Below are 12,890 nucleotides of genomic sequence, written 5' to 3'. Positions count from 1 at the left end.
GGGTTTGAACCCACAGACCGCGAGATCATGAGTTGAGCCCAAGTCAGACGCTTAACCTCCTGAGCCACCCCCGTGTCTCTGACTACTATAGCCTTCAGTAAGTTTTAAATCAGGGAATGTGAGACCTTCAGCCTTGTTCTTTATTTTGGAATGTTGTGATTTCCCACCTTGTTTCTTTATAGATGAGCAACAGATAATATTAAGTTTGGGGGCAGGGCAAGTATTGGTTAGTACTTTTTTTCTGTGTCTTTACTTTTTTGGTCGTGGGGGAGTAGAGTCACTAAACCCTTATATTCAATGGTATGGTGAATTTGTTGGCTTGCTTTTTAATAAGTTGAACCTAATATTTTGATGAAATATAGCAAGGGAAGAACCAAAGAAAAGAACATGGTAGAGGGGAAAAAGAAGTAAGTATAATTGGTTGGAAATACCAGGCCTCCTGCCAACAGCCAGGCGAATGGGCTTAGAAGCAGATCCTCATCCTCCAGTTCTTTTCAAATCATCAGAGACTGTAGCTCTGCTCTGGCCCACAGCTTACTACAACAGTCTCATGAGAGACCCTGAGGTGTAACCGTCAGCTGAGCTGCTTCTGGATTCCTGACCCTCAGAAACTGTGAGATAATAGACACAATTTTAACCTGCTAAGTTTTAGGGTAATTTGTTGCTTGTGCCCTTGGCCAACTCAAACCTCTTGATCTCAGGAAAGCTGTATATTTTCAAAATTGTTATAGACTCCAAAGAGCTTTTATTTTTGGGGTTATATCTATGGATATTTAGTATATTAGAAATTAAAACATAAATTTAAAAAATATGTGTTTTTAAAACATTAATTAATAAATATTAACAATACTATTTCTTATGAAAGATGACTATTTTCTAAAACAAAAAATAGTGGTGGTGTTTTATATTTTTGCAAACCTCTTTAATATCTAGCTTAATATTAGGACAGATGGATTCTCACATCTGCTTTTACATTTCATCTGTTGTGATATGGTTGAAGGGTATGAAGAAAATTCAATCTCACATAGGTATGTAGTTGGGAAGAAGAGGAATCTCTGAATAGCTTTTTTTTTTTTTTTTGGATAATTATAGCTATTTTTATTTGATACTATACCAAAACTAGATAAGGCATAGTTTCTCAATAGCTAGTTACAGTCTAGAATCTGAAACCATATCAATGCTGTTTATATATTTGTAACATTAAATTTATTAGTTTTTTTTTTTTTTTTTGCCTTTTGAGTGGGTTTTATAACATCATGCATTAGTCAGGTGTAAAATATTGGTTATGCAGATCTTCCAAATATTAACACATTACCTTGTGCAATATGAAAACAGTATCATTTGTCAATATCTCCATCAGTCTCTGAATAGGCTTTAAGTATGAGGAAGTGTCAAGCTCATGGTGATGGATACTAGTTTTCCAAAATTCTGCCCTTCTTTGAAAGCTTGAATTTTATTATTGGAAGCAAATAGTATCAATTCTGTTTTCTTACGTGATAGGTTCTTTTCCTACCAAGTATGAATAATCATAGTTTGTTATTCTTGCCAGTAAAAATGGTGTTTTATGAAAAACAGCAACTAGCTCAGCTTGTAATTTAAGACCATAAATGCTTTTCCATGTGACAATTCTACTGTTACTTGGTATGCAGCAGAAGTGATCTATGCATACTTCTACTTTTTCACATAGATTTTATTTTTCCTTGCTATTACAAATATTGCAGCTGTGAACATTCACATATAAATCTCATGCATTTGTGCAAAAATTTCTTTGTTATGTCTCCCAAGTGAAATGGCTGGGGTGCAGGCTGCACACGTTCAAGTTTAGTACGTGACCTCAATTTTCTGAAGTAATTATATCAGTTTACCGTTGCCCATTTCTCTGTCAACTCTTGATGCTGTCTTGATCTTTTTCTGTGGCTTTATGAAAACCTGTCCACCCCCCTCCCCCTTTTGTCTCCTGTCAAGCTATATATGGAAAACTTTTATATACAATTTAGTTTTATCTTTCTCCCTCAGTTTGATTTTTAATTTCTTAAAAATTGACGTTCTACTTTTTGGAAATTGACCAAGATGTGTACATAAAGTGGATGTTTATGATCAGTGTCATTTATTATGTAATTTTGAAGCATTAAACTATTAATAAAGGACATGATTTGACATTGATAGACTGAAATGTATGGTCAGATAATGAAGCACAGATTGTATGTATACACACACACGTATTATTAAAAGAAGTACTATGAGAATTTGATAAATAGTATATAGAATCAAGATGATTTAGTGTGGTAAGACTGGAATATGATTGATTAGGGAATAATAGCATCTTCTACTCATCTTAATAATCCTTACATCAGTGTAAGACTTAACAATTTTTTTTCCAAAATGTTTTCCTGTTTAGGATTTGCTCACTGGTTAAAGTTATGTGCAGAAATGCATCCTTTTCTTATTATCCTTGCTATCTGCCTCTCCCATCTCTCCTCATCCCATGTCCTTGGCAAACTATGATTGCTGACAGTGGTGATATCCACGTGTTTTGAATTTGGAAATCTTTGTATTTGGTCTTAGGAAGACCATTACATGAAATGCCTTGGACATTTATTATAGGTTATATAGCAGCATCAAGGTGGATAGACAATATTTTAATACATAATGAATGGAAACAATAATTGCTTTTGCACTAATATCAAGGTATCCTCAGTATTAGACCAGTGTTTTGTAATTACTGCTTTTGAAAACTTAAAAATAAAAGGGAATACTGAAAAAACTTTCTTCTTAGTTTCAAATAAGAATCATAGTCTGATATTCATTCATTCATTCATTCATTTATTTGTACACTGACATTTAAACACAGTTCTGCAACTCAGTTATTTTTATGTAAATTCTGAACAAAATAATATGCTTAGTTAAAGCTACTAGATAGGTCATTGTAAGAGACTGAGTTATTTTTTGGGTTTTACCTCTCATCCTTTTTCCATCCTTTTATTGCTTTCCCTTTCTGGTAGTCCTAGTATTAAGGTGCTCATAGTCCAAAGCAAGAGCCAGATGTGACAAGTAGTTCTGTTGTTGTGTATTACCACTATATTTATTGCAGAGTGGTGCACTGAGGAATGCTGTATGTAGTACAGTGGTGGAAGGCATGTTTAAATCCCAGCTTTGCCACTGACTGACTGTGACAGCCTCTCCAAGTTTGTTTCCTTTCCTACCCATTTGCCTCTTAGGAGTGGCATGGGTCTTAAATAAATTAATAGATGTTTAAGTGCTTAGACCAGTGTCTGGCTTTTAGTAAACATCCCAGTCAATGTTTGTTGTTTTTGTTTTTATTTGGTAAGTGTTGGTGCAGTGTTGGGTCAAGACCAAGGTGGAAGTTTTCCTAACTTACTGCCTAGTAAATCAGCAAATGCTTTTGTAGAAGACAACTTTTTAGCTTAGTCTTCTAAGATGTTAAGGAACGTTTCACATGGCAGAGGGGTTGATGGCATTCATTTTGAGAGTTAGATATGCAGAAGGCATGGGAACATGTAAGAGCACAAGAGAATATGAGATGTTGGAGAGCTATAGTAGTTCAATTTGTTTTTTCTCACCAAGCTGTTTTGAAGAACAAATGAGATGCCTGAAACTACTTTGTAAGCTAAAAAAATGCCATCTTTTTGCATTCATTCTCATTACTTGGGCAAGTAATAAGTGAAAACTGGAGTCTAATATAGGGAAATTATCTCTGTAAGAAAATCTGTTGAGAGCAGTTGGTGAGGAAATCAAGAGGACGGGACAACATTTGGAAGGAAGGAGTTTTGCTTACCCAAACGATAATTATGTTATGAGTTAGGCTTAACAATCATTTTGGAATTTAAACTTGAATAGAGTGTTTTGGGGGAAGCATGAATTGACTCACTGTGTGTCTAAATTGTGTTGTGACAATTTACTGGACTTGGAATCATAATATATGACTCTGCCACTTGGCCAGGTCATAGAGGTTCTTTCAGTTTTCACTTCCTTATTCAGAAAATGGAGATAATAATGTATCTCATGTTTTGTTTTAAGAATTAATATGGACATGTGAAAGTGCAATTACTATGTTCTTTAATGACTCTCACTATACTTAAATCAGTTTTCAAAAACCATGTATTTGCTATAATATTTTGCTTCAGATTTCATGGGAAGACTGTAGTAAGAATGAAAATGTGTAGTACTAAATATAGTTAGCCTTCTGCATGTAAAAATTATGCAGTGTGAGTGGATTAAGTCTTTTTTTTTAGAATATATTTTTTAATTTATTCATTTTGAGAGAGTGTGTGCGTGTGCATGCATTAGTGGGGGAGGAGCAAAGAGAGAGAGAGATTGAGAATCTCAAGCAGGCTCTGTGCTGTCAGCACAGAGTCCAACTCAGGGCTCGATCCCATGAACTGTGAGATCATGAGCTAAGATCAAGAATTGGTCACTTAACTGACTGAGCCACTCAGGTGCCCCTGGATTAGGTCTTTTAAAAAGAAAGTGGTTGAGGTTCTTTTAAGGAAAATTTAATTATCTCTCATCTGTGCTATAAAGCCTGGTAGCTTCCAATTAATTTTTTAGGACAAGTGAATTTTAAAGTCTACGGTTGTTATGTGCCTTTACTTCTTAAAAGTTGAAGCTATCTGAGGGGTCATCTGTGTATAAATTGGTGGGAATATTTGGTCACACCATAAGTAAGCCTGTGGAGAAGGCTTGCTAGCTCATTACTAGCCTTCAATTTTTGCAGCATGTTTTAAAATTATATCCTGCCCACATTCTTAGTATATGTGAGCATGGCGGCCTTCATGAAATTCAGTGACTTAGAATTTTCTTTAAAAAGATGCAGCACAGCTTTGAGTGGGGGAGGGGGGATGTCAGGGTCAGGGTGGGGGGAAAATGTAAAAAGATGCAACACAGTTATACATCAATGAATAGCCTTAATTTAACATACAAAGTCCAAAATAAATGTAATTTTCTTAAAAGAAAAAAATGTAAAATTACATCCAGAAAGATCTGGAGTTACTAGCCAGTAACAAAGAAATGTTTATAAAAACATTTTCTTAACAGATAGTTTAACTCAAAAGTTGTTTTTTTCCCTCTAGTCTTTAGACTCTTACTCTTTCTTTGTTTCTGTTGGTTGGCCAAGGCACACATCTCTTCTGGGTGCTCTTCTTACCTTTAAGTTTGTCTCACATCTTGTCTTTTTTACATATACCTATAGCATCTTCTGGACACTGCTTTTTCTGTAGTATATTCCTGCCTGGCAATCTATCTACATTAATGTACCTTTTCTCAGATGGTGTTCAAGAATCGTTACTGCTAACTTTGCTACATTGGTACCTAGATTTATTACTCCCCTTGAGGTAACAGTGTTTGCTCTTTCCCCACATGTATGTTGCTTGTCTCTTGTTCCCTTGTGTCTTTTTATGTAAATTTTTGTGTCTGTTTCAATGACATGGTGTGAGTCATGCATACGTATTATTTAACTCCTATCACCACTTTACTAAGCTCAAACTTTATTTTCAAGTGATTATAATTACTAGTTAGCCCCATCTGACTTTGCTTATTTTATCAAAAAAGAAAAATTATTCACTTCTGACACAGGTTTTGTATTCATTTTTTTAAAAAGCTTATTTATTTATTTTTTGAGAGAGAGAAAAGGAGCGTGGGAGGGGCAGGGAGAGAGAGAGAGAGAGAGAGAGAGAGAGAGAGAGAATCCCAAGCAGGCCCCACACTGTCAGCACAGAGCCCCATGTAGGGCTCAGACTCATGAACCATGAAATCATGACCTGAGCCAAAACCAAGAGTCTGATGCTTAACCGACTGAGCCACCTAGACGCCCCTGTATTAATTCATTTTTGTTTGACAGAGTTATGTTTTAACTTTCTTGGAAAAATTTTTTTTTTCTTTAATGTGTGTATTTCATTTAGATTATTCAGAGACCAGAGGCTTTGTTTGTCCTCTACTATTTCTATATTATTCCCTTCTAGCACACTGCATATAAAAAGTGAGTATAATCAACATCCACAGCTTGACTTCTCAGATGCTTATAGTAGCTTTTTATCCTAGCTATCGTTCTTTTAGCATTGAGTCAGAGTTCTGATTCAGGTCTTATATATAAGTGTGTTGACTTAAAATGTTCTATATTAATTGTAACAACTCCACTGAGGCTAGATGCCAACATTTGAATAGGCTAGTTGATCCAGATCTTTACTTGGAGGTGTCATGTTTTTGTATTTTGTACTTGATAGTACTGATTAAAATAATAAAACATAAGGCAAGTAAATTATGTTTAGATCACTATTTTTATACACCTAGAAAGAAATTTGAGTTAATCTTAAATTTGTGACTCTTATAAATGGTCTTTATCAAGAAGAGTAAAAATAAAGAATAAGTAGGATCTACATACTAAAGCAGCAAGTGGTATTGTTATGCTGAAGCTCTTATCAGCTATGAAATTACAACACCTCAGGGCGCCTGGGTGGCTCAGTCAGTTAAGCGTCGGACTTCAGCTCAGGTCTCGATCTCGCGGCCCATGAGTTCGAGCCCCGCATCGGGCTCTGGGCTGATGGCTCAGAGCCTGGAGCCTGCTTCGGATTCTGTGTCTCCCTCTCTCTCTCTGCCCCTCCCCCATTCATGCTCTGTCTCTCTCTGTCTCAAAAATAAATAAACGTTAAAAAAAATTTTTTTAAAAGAAATTACAACACCTCAAATCAATTGCTGTATATTGTTATTCAGAGTAATTTTTGATGATAGAAGGTAGGTTTTTTTTTTTAATGTTTATTTATTTTGAGGGAAAGAGAGAGAGAGAGAGAATAAGCGCATGAACAGGGGAGGGTCAGAGAAAGAAAGGGAAAGAGAATCCTAAACAGGCTCTGAGCTGATGGTGCAGAGCCTGCTGGAGGGCTCAAGCCCACGAACTGTGAGATCATGACCTGAGCCAAAGTCAAGAGTTAGACACTTAACTGAGTGAGCTACCCAGGCACCTCAATGATAGAAGGTAGTTTTATTATTTAACTCAAATGGGAGAGTATAAATATGTTGTATACCCTAAAGAATCTAGTAGATTTTAGTGTTTCACGTTATGTCAAAATTCAGTTGGTAACCCTTGTATTAGTAGAGCTTAGTCAAGTGGGCCAATAATAAAATAAGTTAGTATGTAATAATTTAGTCCTATTTTGGCCAGAATATATTCAGCCAAATGTTTTTTATTGCAGTGTGGCTAATTTTAGTGGTATTGTTGTAAAGATAGTTTGAATAATTAGAATAATTAGAAATATTAAGAAAGGAAATTGTTTCATCGATATTTCAGAACTTGACTGAAAAGCTTCGAAAGAAAGAACTGGAGTGTACTCAGTTAGAGGAGAAACATAACGAAGAATGTGTGAGTAAAAAGAATATACAAGCAAGCCTTCATCAAAAAGACCTAGATTGTCAGCAGCTTCAGTCAAGATTATCTGCATCTGAAACCTCCCTGCAGAGAATACAGGCAGAACTAGGTGAAAAGGGGGAAGCTACGCAGAAGCTCAAGGAAGAATTATCAGAAGTAGAGGCCAAGTACCAGCATCTTAAGGCTGAATTTAAACAGCTACAACAACAGAGAGAAGAGAAAGAGCAGCACGGGTTACAACTCCAAAGTGAAATTAATCAAGTAAGAGATGTTACTTTTATTTATTGGAATTCCTCCTGTGGTTTCTTATGTGCTTGGCAGTTATTTGATCATAATATTGTTCATTAAAAAAAACAGTCATTTGAAAAATTAACTCTTAATTTTCATAACCGGTAGTACTGAATCAGATCTCATTTCCTTTCATTTCAGTTTTCCTTAATGAGAAAAAAATGTTAGCACCCATCATATAGTATTGCTGTGAAGTGTTTATGAATTAATACCTATAAATTGCTTAAGATGGTACCCGGCGCAGGGTACTCCGCATGTATTAGTTACTATAATTAATTCACATCGTTGACTAGTCTTTAATTTAAAAATTCTTATGTTTTGTTACTAAATTTTTAAAATATAATTATGGTTAAATCAATAATTTAAACATTTAGATATTTTAGTTATTTTAAAGTTTATTGGAGAGATAAATATTTATCACGTGTGTGCACACGTGAAGGGGGAGTGGTAGAGAGAGGAGAATCCCAAGCAGGCGCTGTGTTAACAGCACAGAGCCTGACTCAGGGCTTGATCCCACGAACTGTGAGATCATGACTTGAGCCAAAACCAAGAGCAGGACACTTAACCAAGTGAGCCACCCAGGCGCCTCAAAATTAGATATATTAAAAGAAAAAACAAATTAGCCCTAATAACTTTTTAGAAGTAAATAATTGTCTATCAGATTAATCAGTAATTTGATTAATGAAAGTTTGACTTTGCCATTAAATTAAGTTCTGTATTCTTATTATTGCTTATAGATAACATTAAAAATCAGTTGAAGAATGGATATTTGGGAGACATTAAAGTCCTCAGCCACTTTTTTCATAATATTCACCTATTTTCACTTAACTATTGCAGTGATACTTGTTTTCATGGCATCAGTCCTTCTTTCTTGGCCTGAGATATTTTTCCTGTTCCTCTTCTCCTTGATGACCACATGGCTTACTTCAGTTGTCACTCTTCTGTAGAAATCCTTTCCTGTACATTGCCACTTCTCCCACCCTGATCCCCCAGAGATGGCTTAAGCATTACTTACCACAGTACAGTATATTATCATAGTTTATGTGTCTTTCTTCACTGGACTCTGTACTCTTTGGATGCAAAGACCACGTCTTACTCATTTTTTACCTTCACTACCTGGCACATTGCATGTTAATGAGCAAATATTTTAGTGGATAACTTAGATATTTGATGTTCATTTCAGATAAAGAAATTGGGTACTTATGGTTTCTAAAAGACATTATGTTTTAGTTGTTGGGAGATAGAGAACTGAAAAAAGAAACAGTACTTACCTTAAATCATTATGTAAATCTTATTGAGGACAAGGCAAGTACTATCCTGTACCAAAGAATGTGAGGATTATAATAAAATGGTCCTATATATGATGGGAATTTTGCAGACTTCCTCTTCTGTTTTCTTCTCCTGTAGCACTTCATTTGTGTAATTATTTTATCCAGTATGTGATCAGGAAAAGCTTTGTGTGAGAGAGAGAGGTGGTGCATGAAATTATGATTTTGGGTAGGTATTGACAAGTGGCAGTTTGAAGGTAGGAGAATCTTCCAGGCAGAAGGATTAGTGAGAAGAAACTAGTGTCAGCAAAGTATTATAAGAACCAGGAAGAGGCACTGATTTCCTCTTAAGATAGGGTGTGTGTAATAGGAATGGACTATTGTGATTAGAAAGAGCATTTGGAACCTCATTGTGTAGGGTGTTGAATAGCAAGCTGAGGAATTTGGGCTTTATTTGGTTGTCAGTGGGAGGAGGGGTATCAGGAATTTGAGAACCTACTCAAACATATTTTTATACAAAGACTTGAGCATGTGATTAGTTGGTTTAGTCACAGTTTTGTAATAAATAAAGAGGTCATATTGAAGACCTTGAAGTGACACCATTTATCTTCTTTTAGCCTGCCGTTTGCATTCTGCCTTCAAAATATGTCTCAAATCTGTCCACTTCTCTTCATCTATACTGCTACCACTCTTTTTTTTTTTTTTAATGTTTATTTATTTATTTTGAGAGAGAGAATGAGAGAGAGGGAGAGAGCGGGCATAAGCGAGGGAGGGGCAGAGAGGGGAAGACAGAGAGAATCCATCCCAAGCAGGCTCTGCACTGTCAGTGCAGAGCCCAACTCAGGGTCCAAACCCACGAACCACAAGATCATGACCTGAGCTAAAGTCAGACACTTAACCGACTGAGCCACTCAGGTGCCCCTGTACTGCTACCGCTCTTAATTTAAGCCACCATCATTACTCACCTAGGCCACTGTATTAGCCTTCTTAAAGTTTCCCTTCTAGTGATCTCCATAATCTATTCTCCTCCTCTTCCTCCTCCTCCTCCTCCTCCTCCTCCTCCTCCTCCTCCTCCTCCTCCTCCTTCTCCCCTGTCTCCCCCCCCCCCTTTTTTTAAGTTTATGTATTTATTTTGAGAAAGAGAGTGTGAGCGGGAGAAGGGCAGAGACAGAAGGAGAGTGAGAAGCCCAAGCAGGCTCTGGGCTGTCAGTGCACAGCCCGCCATGGAGCTTTATCTTGTGAACCCATGAGATCATGACCTGAGCCAAAATCAAGAGTTGGACACTCAACTGACTAAGCCACCCAGGCACCCCTATGTTCTTCTTTAGAACACTTTACATTATATAATTAGTTTTTTGTTTACTTGCATATTGTCTGCCATTCCATTGGATGCAATTCTCACATTCCTTAATGTGAGGAATTTGTTTTATTTTATACTGTCGGCCTCTGTACTTAGGGCTTTCAGCAAATATTTATTGGAAGAATGGACATGAATCTTACCTTAAACCTTTTTTCATATCCTTAAAGAGTGTAGGTATGAATCAGGTTTGTCTTGCTCTCCATTGTATCCTCAGCACCCATTTCAGTAGTGACAAAGGTAGATAGCTGGTGATTGTCATGAAAGGACCTGAAAACACAGCAGCCTGTATTCTTCATGTTTGGGTTTATGACCACTTCTTAAGTAGCCACAAATGTGCAAATAATGATGTTATATAATTGAAAGCTTAGATGTCATCATTTTAATTTTAAAAAATTATCTAACATACATCTTGAATACCATAGTGGATTTAGAAACCAGCTGCCTGGGCTCCATTTCTAAGGCTTGTAAGCCATGTGGTCCAGGCACATTATTTAATTTGTGCCTCAGTTTCCTCATCTCTAATAAGTAATAGTGGAATCTTCTTCATAAGGCTATATATATATAAGGATTAAATTAGTTAATATTTACATTTAGAATAGTAAATGTTGGCACATAGTAAATGTTAGGAGTAAAATGAATAAAGAATTATATATTATATATAGGTTTACAAAGTGAATTTATTATAGATTGTATATATATCTTAAAATGTGACTTTAGAACAGACCATTCGATTAATAATTCCAGTGTATATGATTTTTACTCTTGATTTAACCTCTTCTTTTTTAATATGTTTATACAAATAGTATAGACATCATTGTTTAAGTGATTTTGGCCTACTCCCACCATTGGACAGCCTTGATTTGAGATTCTTTTTAAATTAAAGATCAGGGACTTACCAGGAATTGTACCATCATGAATGAAAAAGTTATTTATAGTATTATCTCACCCCTTTAGTAAATCTTCAGAGCAATAGTTCTCTTTAATTCAGTTGGTTCTCAATTCTGTCTGCACATTAGAATCACCTGGGGAGATTTAAAAAATTACCATTATCAAGGCCTTACCCCTGGTCCTATTAATTCCTGATCGCTGGCATAGTCCTAGGCATTGTCATATTTAAACATTTCCCCTGTAATTGTACTATGCAGTTGAGATTGAACACTGCTGCTTTTTGAAGTGTTACTTTTTGGTAACTCCTTTCTAAAGAGTTTCCTGAAACTCAGTATAATCTGATTCTTGTGATGAAAACATGGATTTCTGGGCTTTAGCTCAAATGTACTAAATCTAAATTTATATGGGAAGAGTCTGATTATCTGTGTATTAACAATGATATCAGGAGACCCTTTTATATTATTTTTTGGTGCATGTATAGCATAGCGATTTGACGGTTTTATACATTGCTGAATGCTCACCATGGGGAGTGTGGTCACCATCTGTCACCCTACCATGTTATTATAATATTATTATTAACTCTATTTGCTGTGCTGTACTTTTCATCTCTGTGACTTATTTTATAACTGAAGTTTATACCTCTTAATCAGCAGGAGATTCATATTCAACAAGTTTTAAGAACTAGATATGGGTGATGCCTGTTTGTAAGAGATCACACACATTAGATGCTTGAAATGTGAGTTTACTTTGAAGGCCTCCCTTTTACATATCAGGATTTTGCCTAATTCTTGTAATAAGAAGGAAGTTTGGGTACTTACCTTATAGAGCTAATCCACTGCATTTTAACAAGAAGAATCAAAGGAGAGACATCAGGGTGCTGGCTAAGGACAAAGATAAAATAAATGCATTCTCTTTAACTAGTACTGATTCTTGTTTTAGTTAGATGGAAACATGTTTTACTTTAAAAATTGACTTTGGTTTTCCTTATTAAGGATAGAATATGTTCTAATAGCCTCAGGGTGTTTCACAGCATAAGAAAATAGTGGGTGTCCACTTTTCTGATAAAACTTTTCTGTTTTTTCCTGGCCAACTATGAATTTTTATGGAGAAATATGCAAGTATAGAGCATATATATAGGAATATGACACAAAGGCTAGAGATTCTTAATATTCTCACCATTAACCTGAATAGCTTTGGTTGAGAACAGTTGTACAGAATGCTTTTTATTAATTTCTAATTTTAGTGAGGCACACGCATGTGTTACGAGGCTGGTGTGGAGGAGCACTCATAGTGTATAAGCCTTGCCAAATGTCTTGCAACTTTTTCAAATATCATACAGCTCATTTTTGTTTTATATTTCCAGCACTTATGCAGTAATTCTTCTGAAATTAATACAAACTTTTTTTCTTTTTTTGATAGAACTCCCCCTCTCCTAAGAGAAACCGACTGCTATTTCTGGTAGTATTAGAGAAAATAAAGAATTTGAGAAAGTGATGGTTCTTAGCTCCCGGGCAAATCTTTCAATTAGTTTTAACTGGGTGGTAATTTTAAAGTTAATGAATGAGGGCCACCTAATATTAAAAAATATATATATTCTTTATTCTCTTTTATTTAGAAAATTATGTGCCAATCTCTGCTGTCAGGGCACAGCCTGCTTTGGATCCTCTGTCCCCTTCTCTTTCTGCCCCTCCTTCACTCATGCCCTCTC

General features: G+C 35.8%; 1 protein-coding gene across 5 annotated transcripts in view; it reads left to right on the top strand.

Moving 5' to 3' along the window:
• EEA1 (early endosome antigen 1) overlaps positions 1 to 12,890 on the top strand; it is a 492,836-nt gene that overhangs the window by 426,951 nt on the left and 52,995 nt on the right. For all 5 annotated transcript variants that reach the window (XM_053226593.1, XM_053226594.1, XM_027071108.2 and 2 more), the window contains one exon: positions 7,301 to 7,639. In XM_053226593.1, coding sequence (XP_053082568.1) covers positions 7,301 to 7,639 — 339 coding nt within the window. The remainder of the gene's footprint in view (positions 1 to 7,300; positions 7,640 to 12,890) is intronic.

The sequence above is a fragment of the Acinonyx jubatus genome, chromosome B4, assembly GCF_027475565.1.
Source record: "Acinonyx jubatus isolate Ajub_Pintada_27869175 chromosome B4, VMU_Ajub_asm_v1.0, whole genome shotgun sequence".
Lineage (NCBI taxonomy): Eukaryota > Metazoa > Chordata > Mammalia > Carnivora > Felidae > Acinonyx > Acinonyx jubatus.
Note: the sequence above shows the minus strand (reverse complement) of the source record. Positions and strands in the feature narration are given on the sequence as shown.